The sequence below is a fragment of the Pongo abelii genome, chromosome 18, assembly GCF_028885655.2.
Source record: "Pongo abelii isolate AG06213 chromosome 18, NHGRI_mPonAbe1-v2.0_pri, whole genome shotgun sequence".
Taxonomy (NCBI): Eukaryota; Metazoa; Chordata; class Mammalia; order Primates; family Hominidae; genus Pongo; species Pongo abelii.
In genome coordinates, this window is record NC_072003.2 from 56,986,006 (window position 1) to 57,001,980 (window position 15,975).

General features: G+C 50.4%; 1 protein-coding gene across 6 annotated transcripts in view; it reads left to right on the top strand.

Moving 5' to 3' along the window:
- Nucleotides 1-13,597, top strand: part of DRC7 (dynein regulatory complex subunit 7) — a 36,432-nt gene extending 22,835 nt beyond the window's left edge. For all 6 annotated transcript variants that reach the window (XM_024233699.2, XM_054533969.1, XM_054533972.1 and 3 more), the window contains 11 exons: nt 939-1,067; nt 4,199-4,271; nt 5,247-5,375; nt 5,537-5,665; nt 7,150-7,370; nt 8,592-8,807; nt 9,358-9,468; nt 9,822-9,932; nt 10,911-11,105; nt 13,073-13,212; nt 13,307-13,597. In XM_024233699.2, the coding sequence (XP_024089467.2) occupies nt 939-1,067; nt 4,199-4,271; nt 5,247-5,375; nt 5,537-5,665; nt 7,150-7,370; nt 8,592-8,807; nt 9,358-9,468; nt 9,822-9,932; nt 10,911-11,105; nt 13,073-13,212; nt 13,307-13,400 (1,548 nt within the window). In that variant the 3' untranslated portion in view covers nt 13,401-13,597. The remainder of the gene's footprint in view (nt 1-938; nt 1,068-4,198; nt 4,272-5,246; nt 5,376-5,536; nt 5,666-7,149; nt 7,371-8,591; nt 8,808-9,357; nt 9,469-9,821; nt 9,933-10,910; nt 11,106-13,072; nt 13,213-13,306) is intronic.
- The last annotated feature ends 2,378 nt before the right edge of the window (nt 13,598-15,975 follow it).

Consider the following 15,975-nt stretch of genomic DNA (forward strand, 5'->3'; position numbering starts at 1 on the left):
GCCTGTAATCCCAGTACTTTTGGGAGGCCAAGGCAGGCGTATCACTTGAGGTCAGCAGTGCGAGACTAGCCTGGCCAAAATGGTGAAACCCCATCTCTACTAAAAATATAAAAATGAGCCAGGCATGGTGGCGTGTGCCTGTAATCCCAGCTACTCAGGAGGCTGAGGCAGGAAAATCACTTGAACCTGGGAGGCAGAGGTTGCAGTGAGCCGAGATCACGCCACTGCACTCCAGCCTGGGCAACAGAGTGAGACTCTGTCTCAAAAAAAAAAAAAAAAAAAAGAAAAGAAAAGAAAGAAAAGAAAAGAAACTGTGGAGATGGGATCTCTCTTTGCTACCCAGGCTGTTCTTGAACTCCTGGGCTCAAGTGATCCTTCTGTCTTGGCCTCCCAAAGTGCTGGAACTACAGGCACGAGCCACCACGCCCAGCTGTCCACCTGCTTCTTATGTATAACCTCCACGTGTGCCTGCCCAGTTCCCTTGTTCCTGGCATGGGTAAAATAAACAGGAGGAAGCCTTTTTAAAAAACCTTCCACTTCCTGGGAGTTGCTAGACCCTTCTGCCATCAAATCTTGCTGGTTTCTTTTCATTGGCTCTAAGCACTGCCCAGCCGATGCGGAAAGACCTGCACATCCAGGTCTAGCCCAGGCCAGAGAGCCTCCTAGTCTTTCACAGAGGTCAACACGAGATTTCCTCACAGGGAGGCTGAATGATGGGCAGGGAGTTCTGCGCCCCCTCGGGGCCTCAGTTTCCCTGTTGAGATGAGGAGTGTGGGCATGGACTCTCAGAGCCACCTGGGACTGACGTTCTGCTTCTCCAAGCCCTGGGCTCAGGTCCCTTCTCTGCCCCGAAGTAGCCGTCTCCCAACTCCCCATGGAGCAGGTGGGGATGTAGTGGCTGTGGGGTACACTCAGTTGACTGCCTTCATCCCCAACAGGACTTGATCTTTGACCTGGGTGACCCTGTGAGGTGGGAGTACATGCTCCTGGGGACTGATAAGTCTCAGCTGTCCTTGACTGAAGAAGACGACAGTGGGATAAACGATGAGGATGATGTGGAAAATCTGGTGAGTCTCAGCAGCTCGAGAGCCCAGGGGATGTGTGTGAAGACTTCAGGGAGCCTGACAAGTGTCCCCAGCAGCATGTGTGTGGCGGTGGGGGATGGCCCAAGTAGACCAATGATGGGTTCCTCAAAGCAGGAAGGCTTGGGCAATTCCCTTATTTTACGGATGGGCACACTGAGGCCCAGAAAGGCCAGTAACCTACCCAGGACCTCCCAGTGGGTTAGGGAAGGGACAGGACTTGAAGTCAGGTCTTCTGCCCCCATATCGTCCACCTTGTTCAGGAGTTGCCCTGCTCCTTTGGAAAGCATGCCCCTTGTAAGCCTGGGCAACATAGCGGGACCCTGTCTCTACAAGAAAATTTAAAAATTAGCTGGCTGTGGGTGCATATACCTGTAGTCCCAGCTACTTGGGAAGCTGAGGCAGGAGGATCACTTGAAACTGGGAGGTCGAGGCTGCAGTGAGCCATGTTCATGCCACTGCATTCCAGCCTGGGCAACCCCACCCCACCACAAAAACTAAAAATAAATTTAGAAAAAGAAAAAGGCCCCACTCTGCAACCCCCTGGGAGTCCCAGAGCTGGTTGTTCTCAGTTCCATCCCAATTAGCCATCATGAGCCCCATACGCTGCCAGGCCTTTCTTGTCTGTTCTGTCAGTTCCGCTGAAAGTCGTTGGCCAGGGCCTTACCCACATCACCAGCCTCCCTTCTCTGAATTCAGTTTCAGCCTTTATGTGAAATGGAGGCAGAAGGATCATAGTTGTATTCATAGTAATTCTAATAGGTGCATTCGTCTGGCATCACAAAGCACCACAGATGCGGTTGCTTAAATGACAGAAATTAATTTTCTTACAGTTCTGGAGGCTGGAAGTCTGAGATCAAGGTGTGAACAGGGTTGGTTCCTTCTGAGCCCCCTGTCCTTGGCTTGTAGATGGCTGTCTTCTCCCTGTCTTCATATTGTTTTCCCTCTATACAAATCTATGTCCTAATCTGTTCTTATAAGGACACCAGTCTTTTTTTTTATTTTAATTTTTTTGAGACAGGGTCTCCTCTGTTGCCCAGGCTGGAGTGCAGTGGCACGATCATAGCTCACTGCAGCCTCGAACTCCTGGTCTATCCTTCCACTTTGGCCTCTTGAGTAGCTGGGACTACAGACACACACCACCACACCCAGCTAATTTTTGTTTTTCAGAGAGACATGGTCTGCTGGTCTCGAACTCCTGGGCTCAAAAGATCCCCTTGCCTTGGCCTCCCAAAGTGTTGGTATTACAGTCATGAGCCACCATGCCCAACCAACACCAGTCATATTGGATTAGGGCCCACTCTAATGAACTCATTTTACCTTAATCACCTCTCTAAAGACTCTGTCTCTAAAAACAATCATTCAAACAGTAAGTGATCAAGACAACAACAACAACAACAAAGAAAAAATAAGAAAAATAAATAAAACAAATACAGTCATTTTCAGGGCTTAAAACTTCAACCTATGAATTTTAGGGGGATGCCATTCAGCCCGTAGCAAAAGGTAGCACTCATATGGTCCTTACTAAGCACTGGGATCCATTGTATCTGCTTAACCTGAAGTAACTCCCCACAGCTATCTGGTGAGGTAGGCACTGGTATTACCACCTGTGATTATATCCCATTTTACTTATGGGAAGACTCACACACAGAGAGGTTAAGTCGCTTACCCAAAGCGACACACCTGGTAAGTGACAGAGTGGGGATTAGAACCTACACAGTCTGGCTCCACAGTCTGGGTTCTCAATGGTAACTCTGTTCTACCTCCTGGGGCTGCTTGATGTGATGTGCTTGGCACAGCAGTGTAGACCGTCTGAAAAGGGTGCTAAATGTTCTCAGTAACCTCATCTCCAGAGACTGAGGACATCTCGCGTGCAGTAAATCTGGGCATAGGCGCCCCCTGCTGGCCATGGGGCATGGACCAGCCAGGGCCTGAGAGAACAGCCCTGCAGGCAGCCGGCTTAGCACCCGCATGGCTAATAAACAGTTCCAGTCACAGAGTCCTGGTCCACCCTGGCCCAAGAGCCCTCATTACAGCAAAGACGGACAGAGGGCAGCCCAAAGAGTCAGAGCCCAGTCATGGACCCCCAGGAAAAACCAGAACCCTGGTGACAGCCCACCCAACCTGGCTATCTTAGAGATTTTTGACAATACTAACTGCTGACTGGTCACCCATTTTTGTCTGCTGCAAAATGTCAAAATTAGATAAGCAGGTGTCAGAGGTATAAGCAATGTTTGTGGAAAAAAGGTTTTAAGTTGAGAAAGTCTTATCCAAGTTTCTGTGATTATCTAGTTTGAGGACCATTTATCTAGAGCGGGCCTTATTTCACAAATGGGGAAATTAAGGCTCAGAGAGGAAATAATAATAGGCCGGACACGGTGGTTCATGCCTGTAATCCCAGCACTATGGGAGGCCAAGGTGGGCATATCATTTGAGGTCAGGAGTTCAAGACCAGCCTGGGCAACATGGTGAGACCCCCCCCCGCACCGCCCATCTCTACTAAAAATACAAAAGTCAACTGGGTGTGGTAGGTGCATGCCTGTAATCCCAGCTACTCAGGAGGCTGAGGCAGGAGAATCACTTGAACCTGGGAGACGGATGTTGCAGTGAGCCAAGATCATGCCACTGCACTCCAGCCTGGGCAACAGAACAAGACTCCATCTCAAATATTAATAATAATAATGTCAGCCAGGCAGAGCCCCAAGGCCTTTACAGACATTATATCATTTAATCCTCCTAAAAGGTTCAGTTTACAGTTAAGAAAACTAAGGCTTAGAGCAGTTAAAGGACTTGCCCAGGACCCCTTAGCTGGTCTTGGAGAGAGGGTGGGGCTTGGGCGCCCTGACTCCAGAAACACCTCTCTAATCACGAAGGGCCTGCAGCCAGGGCAGGGGGTGCTGCTGTCCTAAGCTAGGCAGGTATAGGGAAGGGCTCCCTGCCCAGAGTCGACTCCTCCTCTTCCACATCATGGGTCGTGCTCATGACCTCCAGTTCCCCTGGGGAAGCCAACGGACTACCTTGGCTTGGCTCTGCAGGCAGAGACAGAGCTTTGACCATAACTTCTGCTTCAACGCCCTGACCAGCACCACTTCCCCCATCCCCTTCTCTTCCATCAGGGCAAGGAGGATGAGAATAAGAGCTTCGACATGCCCCACTCGTGGGTGGAGCAGATTGAGATCTCCCCGGAAGGTATTTTCTATTTGTGTGTTCACTTTTCCTCTCCAGATCCAGTTCCTGGGGCTCCAGAGAGGTCTGCAGCAGCGAGGCGGGGGGACACAGCAGGGAATGCCGTGCCCCACATTTCCACCCTTCTCACCTTCAGCTGCACCCTCCCTCCCTCCCTCCCTCCTCCCTTCCTGCCACACGCACTCAGCTCTGACCCCGAGGGCCTGACACCAGTCTGGCACACAGGGCGATGCAGCTCAGTGAGCATGTGTGGGATGATGGCGTGTGGGTGGCAGCAAGGCCTGGAAACCCAGCTCATTCCCCTCTCACACTCTTCTACCCAGAGGAGGCCATGGGCAGTGCCCAGATGGTGCAGGGGTTCTCAGGACCAGAGAGGGGCAGGTAGAGAAGGCAGGAGGGAAGGGACTGTCATACTCCATGTCCATATCTGCTGGTGCCCACCTAGGGAGCACCCAGACCTATGGGGAGGGCATGGGCCATTTCATCAGGGTGAGAAGTGCCAGAGAGGGTGTCATGGGAACCGAGAGAAGGCACACCAAGCCCAGCACTGGGGCTAGGGCCTGGGGATAGGTGAGCAGAAAGGGGTACCAGAAGTAGGCTAGGGGTCACCTGGGCAAAGTTTTGAAGGATCTGAAGAAGTCAGTCCAACAAGGGGAGGAGGGGATGATGGTGTTTCTGGCAGAGACCTGTACAAGCAAAGGCCTGGCAGTGTGAGAGTGTGGTTGGCTGCGGGGCAGACCCTCTGATGGGGCTCAAATCCTATTCTTGGGTGGATCTGTGCTTCTGCCTGGCCTGAGAACCCATCTAGGGCTGGAGCTGCCCCTGGTGATTATTCTCCTCGGCCTCCCTGGATCGGGCTTGGGGCCGGAGGAGTTCAGTACACAGAGAATGGGCAGTGCATGGATGAGTGGCTGGGCAGGGCTGGCCCTCCCTTCCCCCAAACTAGGAAGGAGAGACCCCAGCTGACTGTGTCCACAGCATTTGAGACCCGCTGCCCAAACGGGAAGAAGGTGATTCAGTACAAGAGGGCAAAGCTGGAGAAGTGGGCCCCGTACCTCAACAGCAATGGCCTTGTGAGCCGCCTCACCACCTACAAGGACCTGGAGTGTAAGGGGGATTGCTCTGGCCATGGGTCCAGGCCAGCCCAGGGGCAGGGGCGGCTTCTACTCTCTCTGGGGGCATTGCTGGCCTCTGTGTTCCTGGAATAAGCGGGGGTTGAAGGCTAGGGGATCTGGCTGGGCTGCAGCAAGTGTCCATCGGCCCCACAGGTACCAATATTTTGGAGATAAAGGAGTGGTACCAGAACCGGGAAGACATGCTGGAGCTGAAACACATGAACAAGACCACAGACCTAAAGACAGACTACTTCAAGCCCGGCCACCCCCAGGCTCTGCGCGGTGCGTGGCTCCCCTTTCCTGGGCTGCCCAGGAGCCTGGGGTAGAGGCCTCACACACCCTGTGGCAGGTGGTATGTGGTGAGAGGAACCAGCATATATATTACACAGGGGTTCTTGGGCAGTAAGCAGTAGAAGCTGCCCTGCCTCCCTCAGCAAACCGATGTGTGGGAGGTCAGGGAAAGCTCAGAAATTCTAAGGAAATGTGACAAATGCTCCTCCAGGAAAGCTAAAGGGGGCGCCACATACCCGTTCTGTGGTTGGAATCAGGCCAGAACCTCACCATGAGGTTACACAGTGGAGGCCACATTTAAAGGAGGCAGTGCCGGACACAGGGGCTCACACCTGTAATACATGCACTTTGGGAGGCCAACGTGGGCATTTGAGCCCAGGGGTTCAAGACCAGCCTGGGCTATATGGTGAAACCCCATCTCTACAAAAAATACAAAAATTAGCCAGGCATGGTGGCACGTCCTTGTAATCCCAGCTACTCAGGAGACTAAGGCAGGAGAATCACTTGAACCCAGGAGGTCGAGGCTGCAGTGCGCCAAGATTATGCCACTGCACTCCAGCCTGGGTGACAGAGAATGATCCTGTCTCAAGGAAAAAAAAAAAAAAAATCCTGACCAAGAAATTTACAAAAGAAAAGCATAGGAGTAATATACATTTTTTAAATGATCAACCTAATTTGGAAGTTGATAATAAAAAAAAAGAAACTAATAAGGTCCCTAACCAATAAAGGACCATCTTATAACCCCCATGTTGGCAAAGATGAAAAAAATGGTCCTACTGGGTATGAACAAGTAAGGGAGCAACAGTCACTCTGTGTCACTGTTGATGGGACAGCAGATTGGAACTTTTCTGGAGGACAGTTGGGCAAAATATTGATAACGACCATAAAACGTGTACGCTTTTGGTTGGGCACAGTGGCTCACACCTATAATGCCAGCACTTTGGGTGGATCACCTGAGGTCAGGAGTTTGACACCAGCCTGGCCAACATGGTGAAACCCCGTTTCTACTAAAAATACAAAAATTAGCCAGGTGTGGTGGCAGGTGCCTGTAGTCCCAGTTACTCAGGAGGCTGAGACAGGAGAGTCACTTGAACCCAGGTGGCAGAGATTGCAGTGAGCTGAGATCGCACCACTGCACTCCAGCCTGGGTGACACAGCGAGGCTCCATCTCAAAAAAAAAAAAAAAAAAAAGTACACTTTTGGACCCAGCAATTCCACTGCTGAGAATTTATTCTTAGCAAATAATGGACAAGAACAAAAAATGCACGATGTGGATGTTCATCGTGGTGTTGCTAATAATCAGAAAAGTTGTACACAACCTAAACACCCAGCAATAGGGGACTGGTTCCATAGCTAACCTCCTCCATAATGTGGGTCTGTCTTCTCCCTGGGCCTGGGGTTTGGCCATCAAGGCAGCAGCCATACTTCCTAGTGCTCATGAAGCTGTCTCCTCCCTCCTCCTGCTCCCCACCCAGTGCACTCGTACAAGTCCATGCAACCTGAGATGGACCGTGTCATTGAGTTTTACGAAACGGCCCGTGTGGATGGCCTGATAAAGCGGGAGGAGACACCCAGGACAATGACAGAGTACTATCAAGGACGCCCAGACTTCCTCTCCTACCGCCATGCCAACTTCGGACCCCGAGTCAAGAAGCTCACTCTGAGCAGTGCAGAGTCAAACCCCCGGCCCATTGTGGTAAGAGCTCGCCAGGGCTGGGGACAGGTGGCCCTCCTTCTCTGGCAGCTGATGTCACCTCTGAATGGTGAGAACCCTGGCTCTGGGATGGCATTAAGGCCTGAGACATATCTAAGGGCACCAATGATGAACCAAGCATTTTACCAAATGTATTAGTCTGTTCTCATGCTGCTATGAAGAAATACCTGAGACTGGGTAATTTATAAAGAAAAGAAGTTTCATTGACTCATAGTTCCGCATGGCTGGGGAGCCCTTAGGAAACTTAGAATCATGGCAGAAGGGTCCTTTTCACCTTCTGCCTAGTGAAAAGGGTCCTTTTCACTAGAATCAGGGCAGCAGGAGAAAGAATAAGTGCTGAGCAAAGGGGAAGCTGCTTATAAAACCATCAGATCTCGGGAGAACTCACTCACTATCACGAGAATAGCATGGGGGAAACCACCTCCATGATTCAATTATCTCCACCTGGTCCCGCCCTTGACCTATGGGGATTATAGTTCAAGGTGAGATTTGGGTGGGGGGACACGAAGCCAAACCATATCACCAAATGTGCCATCCTGGGGTTGCACACTGGGGTTGCACACTGGGGGTGCAAGACTGTGCCCTCAACCATGGGGCCAAGGATGTGTTACTTCCTTATTGTTATACAAAAATACACACTCATGACTAAACATTTGGAAAATATGTAAAAATGTAGAAAAAAGCAAAAATATCTCAGAATGGCATCTCTCATATATTACCATGGATTATAGGTTTGGTTTTGAGAGTTTTTTCTAATGTAATTGAGATCGGGACCCGGGGATTAGAGTCCCTGTATTACCCACTTAACATGAAATTGTGCATTTTCCCCTCCATGTCATTACAAACTAGTTGGCAACTGTGTGTAACGGCAGCATGCCAAAGAAGCCCTTTCTAGCAGTAAGGGATGTCTAGCAATGGAGTAGGCTGTCTGGAGAAGTGGTGAGCTCCCCATCTCTTGAGGTAGGCAAGCAGAGTCTTGAAGGAGCTGAGGAGGGGCCCAGCACCATACGGGACTGGAGTGGCCTGGCCCTGAGAACCCACGAAATCTATTGTCTGGCTAGGCGAGGCTATTCCACGTGAATCGCCAAACGACCCCAGACTCCAGTGTCCTGAACGTCCGTTGCTCCTGCCTGCGGGCATGCACAGAAATCTCCTCTCATACGCTCATCTTTTGCTCATCCTTTGCATGTTCTGGCCTCCCAGAAAATCACAGAGCAGTTCTTCCGCAACCCAGCGAAGCCCGCGGAGGAGGACGTGGCAGAGCGCGTGTTTCTGGTTGCGGAGGAGCGCATCCAGCTGCGCTACCACTGCCGTGAGGACCACATCACCGCCTCCAAGCGCGAGTTCCTGCGGCGCACCGAGGTGGACAACAAGGGCAACAAGATCATCATGACGCCCGACATGTGCATCAGCTTCGAGGTGGGCCTGGGGGCCACGGCGGGCAGGGGTCGGGTGCAGGAGGAGCTGGGGCTCTCTGTCTTATTCCAGCAACTTGGGAGAACCAGGATGGGCGCTGGTGAATCCCAGCCAGGAAATTCATCTTTGCTCCTTGGGAAAACCAAAAGTTCCCCATCTGGGGACCCTTCTCTTTGAGTTCCTCTGAAAATCTTCCTTTTCCACCAAAAAAAGAGAACTCAGCAGGCTAAGACGACTCTGCACTCCTGGTCAGGGCAAACCTCAGATCCTAGGGAGGCTCTGTGGGAGGGGAAGAGTCTCACTACCTCTGAGGGGCTAGCCTTCCTAGTCAAACCCTCACTCTCCCGGCACAGTCCCCAGCTTTTCTGAGTCATCAGTTCCTCTTTTATTATTATCTGTAGTTTTATAAGTGAGAAAATTAAGACTCAGAGAGGTTTAGCAACTTGCTAGAGGTCACACAGCTAGAAAGTGGCAGGGGTAGATTTGAACCCAGGTGGTCCTATGCCCGGATCATGGCAGCCTCTCTGTGTTACTGAGGTGGTTGTTGTCCCAGGTGGAGCCCATGGAGCACACCAAGAAGCTGCTCTACCAGTACGAGGCCATGATGCACCTGAAGAGGGAGGAGAAGCTGTCCAGACATCAGGTCTGGGAGTCAGAGCTGGAGGTAGGGTCCTATGGGACAGTGAGCAGGTGGGCGGTATCTTTGTTTTGGAGATAGGGTCTCGCTCTATAACCCAGACTGGAATGCAGTGGCACAATTATGGCTCTACATCCCGGGCTCAGGTGGTCCTCCCACCTCATCCTCCCAGGTAACTGGGACCACTAGTGCACACCACCATGCCCGGCTAATTTCTTGTTTTTGTTTTTGTTTTTTTAACAGATGGGGTTTTTCCATTTTGCCCAGGCTGGTCTCAAACTCCTGAACTCATGCAGTCTGCCCTCCTTGGCTTCCCAAAGTGCTGGGGTTACAGGAGTGGGAGGTGTCTTCATCATGCCCTCCAACACTTCTCATTTCAGGTGCTGGAGATTCTGAAGCTTCGAGAGGAAGAGGAGGCAGCGCACACACTGACCATCTCCATCTATGACACCAAGCGGAATGAAAAGAGCAAGGAGTATCGGGAGGCCATGGTCAGTCCCAATCCCTTCTCCAGGCCCCAGCTTTTCCTAGACCCCCTGGCCTCCAGGGTGGTGGGGACCATGAGGGATTCTGCTAAGAAACCCCCTGTCGGGGATACAGTTATTGATACCATGCGGTCATCCTTGCTGCTGAACTGACCATTTCTATGGTTCATCCAAAATAGTACTTGGGATTTGGGCAAAGTTTCCCCCCATCCCCAGGGGCTGTAGCCAAGCCAAGGCCTGTGGTTGGGAAAAGAATTAAAATTATGTGCCCACCTCTACCCAGGGCTCCCACTGAGGTTGCACCCTGGGCCAGTGGCCCCAGTGAGCTACCTCTGGCTACAGGCCTGAGCTCTCCTGCTCTCCAGCACAGGGAGGGCATTCAGGTTACACCCTCAGGTTGCAAGTCCCCGCCTGGTTTTCAGGGCCGGCTTCTGAATCCCTTTCACCAACCAAGTTGAGATTTCTAAAAATAGTTTGGGGGTCGTGAGGCAGGACGGGCATCAGATGACTGTTCTCAGATCCCAGGGGAGGGTGTCAGCCCCCATGTCTCCAACTTCACTGCCCCCTGTATGCAGATGGAGGACACAGGCCCCAGGGTGGAAAAGAAAAGTGAAGGGAGTTACTGGCAGTTTTTAACTAACATCATTAATAACCACTACCATTGACTGAATAAGCATCTACTATGGATTGTCAGGCATCAGGCTGCGTGCTTTACAGACATGATCCTGTCAGATCCTCAGAGAAGGAAACCAAAGCTCAGGTAGTGAGACACAAATTCATGTAAGAAAAAAAGAGTTGGCTGTCGGCAGAAAACACAGGTCCAGAGACCAGCATGCAGGCCCTTCTAAGGCCTGTCTTGGAGGCACCATGCACCAGGACCTGGCTGTGAGGTCTGGCTTTGTGCTGGCACACTGCTGATGCAGAGCTGGTGGAGAGGTCTCTGCAGTTCCTGCTGATCCAGCTGACTGCCCCTCACCTTTACAGGAGCGCGTGATGCATGAAGAGCACCTGAGGCAGGTGGAGACCCAGCTGGACTACCTGGCCCCATTCCTGGCCCAGCTCCCGCCAGGAGAGAAATTAACACGCTGGCAGGCGGTGCGCCTCAAGGATGAGTGCCTCAGCGACTTCAAGCAGCGGCTCATCAACAAGGCCAACCTCATCCAAGCCCGCTTTGAGAAGGTGCCACCAGGGCCTTTGTTGGGGAGGGGATCTCAGCATCTGCATCCAGAAAATGGGCCCAGGGCTGTCTGCCCACCACCTCACAGGCTTGTGAGGGCCTGATGAGGGGGATGAATATGTCAATGCTTGGGGTTTCCAAATGACTGAATGACTGAGTTGTTCCTCCTCACACTTGTTTATCGGATAGATGAATGGAGAGGGGGATGGATGGGTGTAGGTATGGATAGGTGGGTGGGTGGGTGGGTGGATGGATGGATGGATGGATGGATGGATGGATGGATGGATAGATGGGTGGATGAATGGATGGGTAGATAGATGGATGAATAGGTAGATAGATGGGTGGGTAGATTGATGCGTAGATAGAGGGATGGGTGGGTGCATGAATAGATGTGTGGGTGGATGGGTGGATAAATGGATGGATGGATAGATGGATGGGAGGATGAATGGATGGGTGAGTAGATAGATAAGTGTATGGGTATATGTATGGATAAGTGGGTGGATGGATGGGTGGGTGGATGAGTGAGTGAGTGAGTGAGTGAGTGGATGGATGAGTGGGTAGGTGGATGGATGAGTGGGTGGGTGGGTGGATGGATGGATGAGTGAGTGGGTAGATGGATGAATGGATGGAAGGGTGGATGGATGAATGGATGGAAGGGTGGATGGATGAATGGATGACTGAGTGGGTGGGTGGATAGATGAGTGGGTGGGTAGATGGGTGAATGGATGGATGGGTGGATGGATGAATGGATGAGTGAGTGAGTGGGTGGATGGATGGATGAGTGGGTGGATAGATGGATGGGTGGATGGGTGAGTGAGTGAGTGGGCAGATGGATGAGTGGGTGAGTGGATGGATGAGTGGGCGGGTGGATGGATGAATGGATGGATGGGTGGGTGGATGAGTGAGTGGGTGGGTGGACGGATGAGTGGGTGGGTGGGTGGATGGATGAGTGGGAGGGTGGATGGATGGATGGATGGATGGGTGGGTGAGTGAGTGGGTGGGTGGATGGATGAGTGGGTGGATGGGTGGGTGGGTGGATGGATGAATGGATGGGTGGGTGGGTGGATGGATGGATGGATGGATGGATGGATGGATGAGTGAGTGAGTAGGTGGGTGGATGGATGAGTGGGTGGGTGGATGGATGAATGGATGGATGGGTGGATGGATGGATCGGTGGATGGATGAATGGATGAGTGAGTGAGTGGGTGGATGGATGGATGAGTGGATGGATGGATGAGTGGGTGGGTGGGTGGATGAGTGGATGGATGGATGAGTGGGTGGGTGGGTGGATGAATGGATGGATGGGTACATGGATGGATGAATGGATGGGTGGATGAGTGAGTGAGTGGGTAGGTGGATGGATGAGTGGGTGGGTGGGTGGATGGATGGATGGGCGAGTAGATAGATGGGCGGTTGGATAGATGAGTGGATGGACAGATGGATGGATGGATGAATGGATGGGCAGGGATGGGCAGAGGAATAGATGGGCAGATGGCTGGGTAGACAGAGAGATGGTACATTATAACAACTCCTAGTCCTTGACCCATTTTTGTTGGTCAGGCACACACCATGTAATTCCCATGCACTACTAAGATTATGTCACTTAATCTTCACAAGGAGCTCTACAAGGGGAGGGGGGAGTACAATGACTCTCATTTTGTAGACAAGAAATTGCAGGTTCTGAAAAATGCCAGTAACTTGTCCAGAGCTACATGGCTTTCTCAGTCTTGACCCCTGCTCTGACTTCATGGACATGACATCCCTATAAACATGACCCCACTGGCTCCCACCCAAGATATTTTGTGGCCCCTGCCTCCTCTGTGGCAGGTATGGATAGGTGGCTTGTGTGGGTTGGGACAGTGGGGCCAACCGTCATGGTGCTGTCTAGTGACCAATGGGATTGCAGCCTGCAGCCTGGGTGAAGGTCAGCCTTGTCAGCCCTCCTTCTCTGTCCTCCCTATGACCACAGGAGACCCAGGAGCTGCAAAAGAAGCAGCAGTGGTACCAGGAGAACCAGGTGACGCTGACACCCGAGGATGAAGACCTGTACCTGAGTTACTGCTCTCAGGCCATGTTCCGCATTCGCATCCTGGAGCAGCGCCTCAATCGGTGAGCAGGCAGGGCAGGCGGAGAGAACCCACTGGGAGGCTGGACCACCAGCTTTGTAACCCCTCACTCTCTTTCCTTGCCCCTCTGACTTCAGACACAAGGAACTGGCCCCACTGAAGTACCTGGCTCTGGAGGAAAAGCTCTACAAGGACCCACGCCTGGGGGAGCTCCAGAAAATATTCGCTTGATGTCCCTCCTGTGGCCTCAGCCAGAGCTGCCAGAGAAAGGAAACCTCTTCCCGCAGCCTGGCTCCTGTGTTCCCTCTACCCAGCCAATGCCTGTTTATACAGACACCTGACCTCACTGCCAGCCCACCTCCCCTACAGCCCTGTTTGTTCCTGCTTCTCATGATTTTCCTGTAAATAAACACACTCCTAATTTGCCATTTGTGCCTCCCACTTCACAAGCTCCAGCAGCAGCCTTTCTCCTCTTCTGTTATCTATAGCCCGGGACCACCCCCTTCCTCCCCTTGGGCTGTCATTTGCTTCCTGTCCTTCTCTCCATTGGAATGTCAGTTCTTCACAGCACCTCTGCAGATGGTCCCGCAGCCATCTGCAAACAACTGGTTAGATCTCAATCTGACTAGGGTGGCCCACCTCACCAAGTGGGATAGGGAAAGCTAAGATGCATGCCCCAGAATTTGAGGACTGAATCCCAGCTCCTCTTCTTACCAGATACCACTTACCCATCTGTGGAATGGGGTAGCATTGTTGCGTTAAATAAGACTTATGGCCAGGTGTGGTGGCTCACACCTGTAAGTAATCCCAACATTTAGGGAGGCTGAAGCAGGAGGATCGCTTGAGCCCAGGAGTTTGAGACCAGCCTGGGCAACATAGTAAGACCCCATCTCTTAAAAAAAAAAAAAAAAAGAGCCAGGCATGGTGGCATGAGCCTGTAGTCCCAGCTACTCAGAAGGTTGAGGTAGGGGGATCACTTTTACCTAGGAAGTCAAGACTGCAGTGAGCCATGTTTGCACCACTGCACTTCAGCCTGAGCAACAGAGCAAAACTCTGTCTCAAAAAAAAAAAAAAGACATAAATTATAAAGCAGAGAGGCTGGGAATGGCACATAGAAAGCAGTCATTAAATGTTAGCTTAAAAAATAGCCAAAAAACACATGAAATGGTTGTCAAATTCATGAGTCATCTGGGAAATGAAATGTCACAACACCCTCCGGTATGAAAAAAATAAAAAGTACTGGCGATGATGAGAAACAACTGGAACTCCCAAATAGCCTTCCTAGTGAAAGTATATATCAGTACAACCATTTTGGAAAACTGCTTGGCATTATCTATTAAAGCTAAACTAAGGCCCAACAATTCTACTCTTAGGTTCTACTCCAATCCATCATTCATCAAGTAAGAATGATGAACAACTCAACAGAAATGTAGATAGATAGCTATCTGCCAAAAGGCATGTGCTAGAACTTTCACAGCAGCATTATTGATAATAGCACCATACTTGGAAGTTACCCAAACGCCCATCAAGAGCAGAATGGATACATAAATTGTGGTCTTCAGATATTTTGGGTTGTCTTTAACTGCTTAGGGAGAACTGCTTAGGGAGAATGCTACTGGCATCTAGTGCATACAGACCAGGGATGCTGCTAAACATTCTACAATGCCCAGAACAGCCCCCCACAGCAAATAATTATCTAGCTCTAAATGCCAATAATATTGAGGTTATAGAGTATATTAGTCTGTTTTCACACTGCTGATTAAGACATACTCAAGACTGGGTAATTTGTAAAGAAAAAGAGGTTTAATGGACTCACAGTTCCACATGGCTGGGGAGGCCTCACAATCATGGCAGAAGGTGAAAGGCACATCTTACATGGTGGCAGACAAGAGAGAATGAGAACCAAGCAAAAAGGAAAATCCCTGATAAAATCATCAGATCTCGTGAGACTAATTCACTACCATGAGAACAGTATGGGGGAAACCCCTCCCATGATTCAATTATCTCCCACTGGGTCCCTCCCACAATATGTTGTAATTATGGGAGCTACAATTCACAAGATGAGATTTGGGTAGGGATACAGCCAAACCATATCATAGAGCAATGAAAATGAATGAACTGCAACACAACTATATGGAATGATATGGTCAAACTGCCTAAGTATAATGTCAAAAGATTCAAGACACAAAAGTACATACCGTATGATTCCATTTATGGAAAGAACAAAAATAAGCAAAATTAATTGGTGATATTCGAAGTCAGGACAACCGTCACTCTTGGAGTGTGAGGGTTAGTGAATGGACGTGAGCATGGAGCCCCGGGAGGGGATTCTGGTTTCTGGTCATGTTCTGCTTTTTGACCTGGGTGTGTTCAGTTTGTAAAAATTCGTCAACCTTGTGCACTTACAATGTGTCCTCTGGAGTGTTTTTAAGTGCTTGTTGTCATGAATCTAATCAAGCCTTTAGCCCTAACTTAAGAAATTCAAGGTAAAAAAATGCATTTAAGAACTTCCATCTAACAAGAACTTCAGGAAATTCAGGTAAATGATACTAAAAGAAAACATTCCTAACGTGGGACAGTCTAGGTAAATGGCCTGATCTCTTCAAAAGATCGATGTCATAAAAATAAAAGTTTGGGGACAGAAATGGAAAGAACTTAAAAGAGTCAAGTGTGGTGAATACTGATTGGTTCTTAGTTAGAAAAAAAAAGTCCTAAAAGGTTTTTGAGATGACTGGGGACACATGAATATGGACTTGTTGTTAGAGAATTAAATTTTCTTAGCAGTGGTGATAACAATGGTTATTAT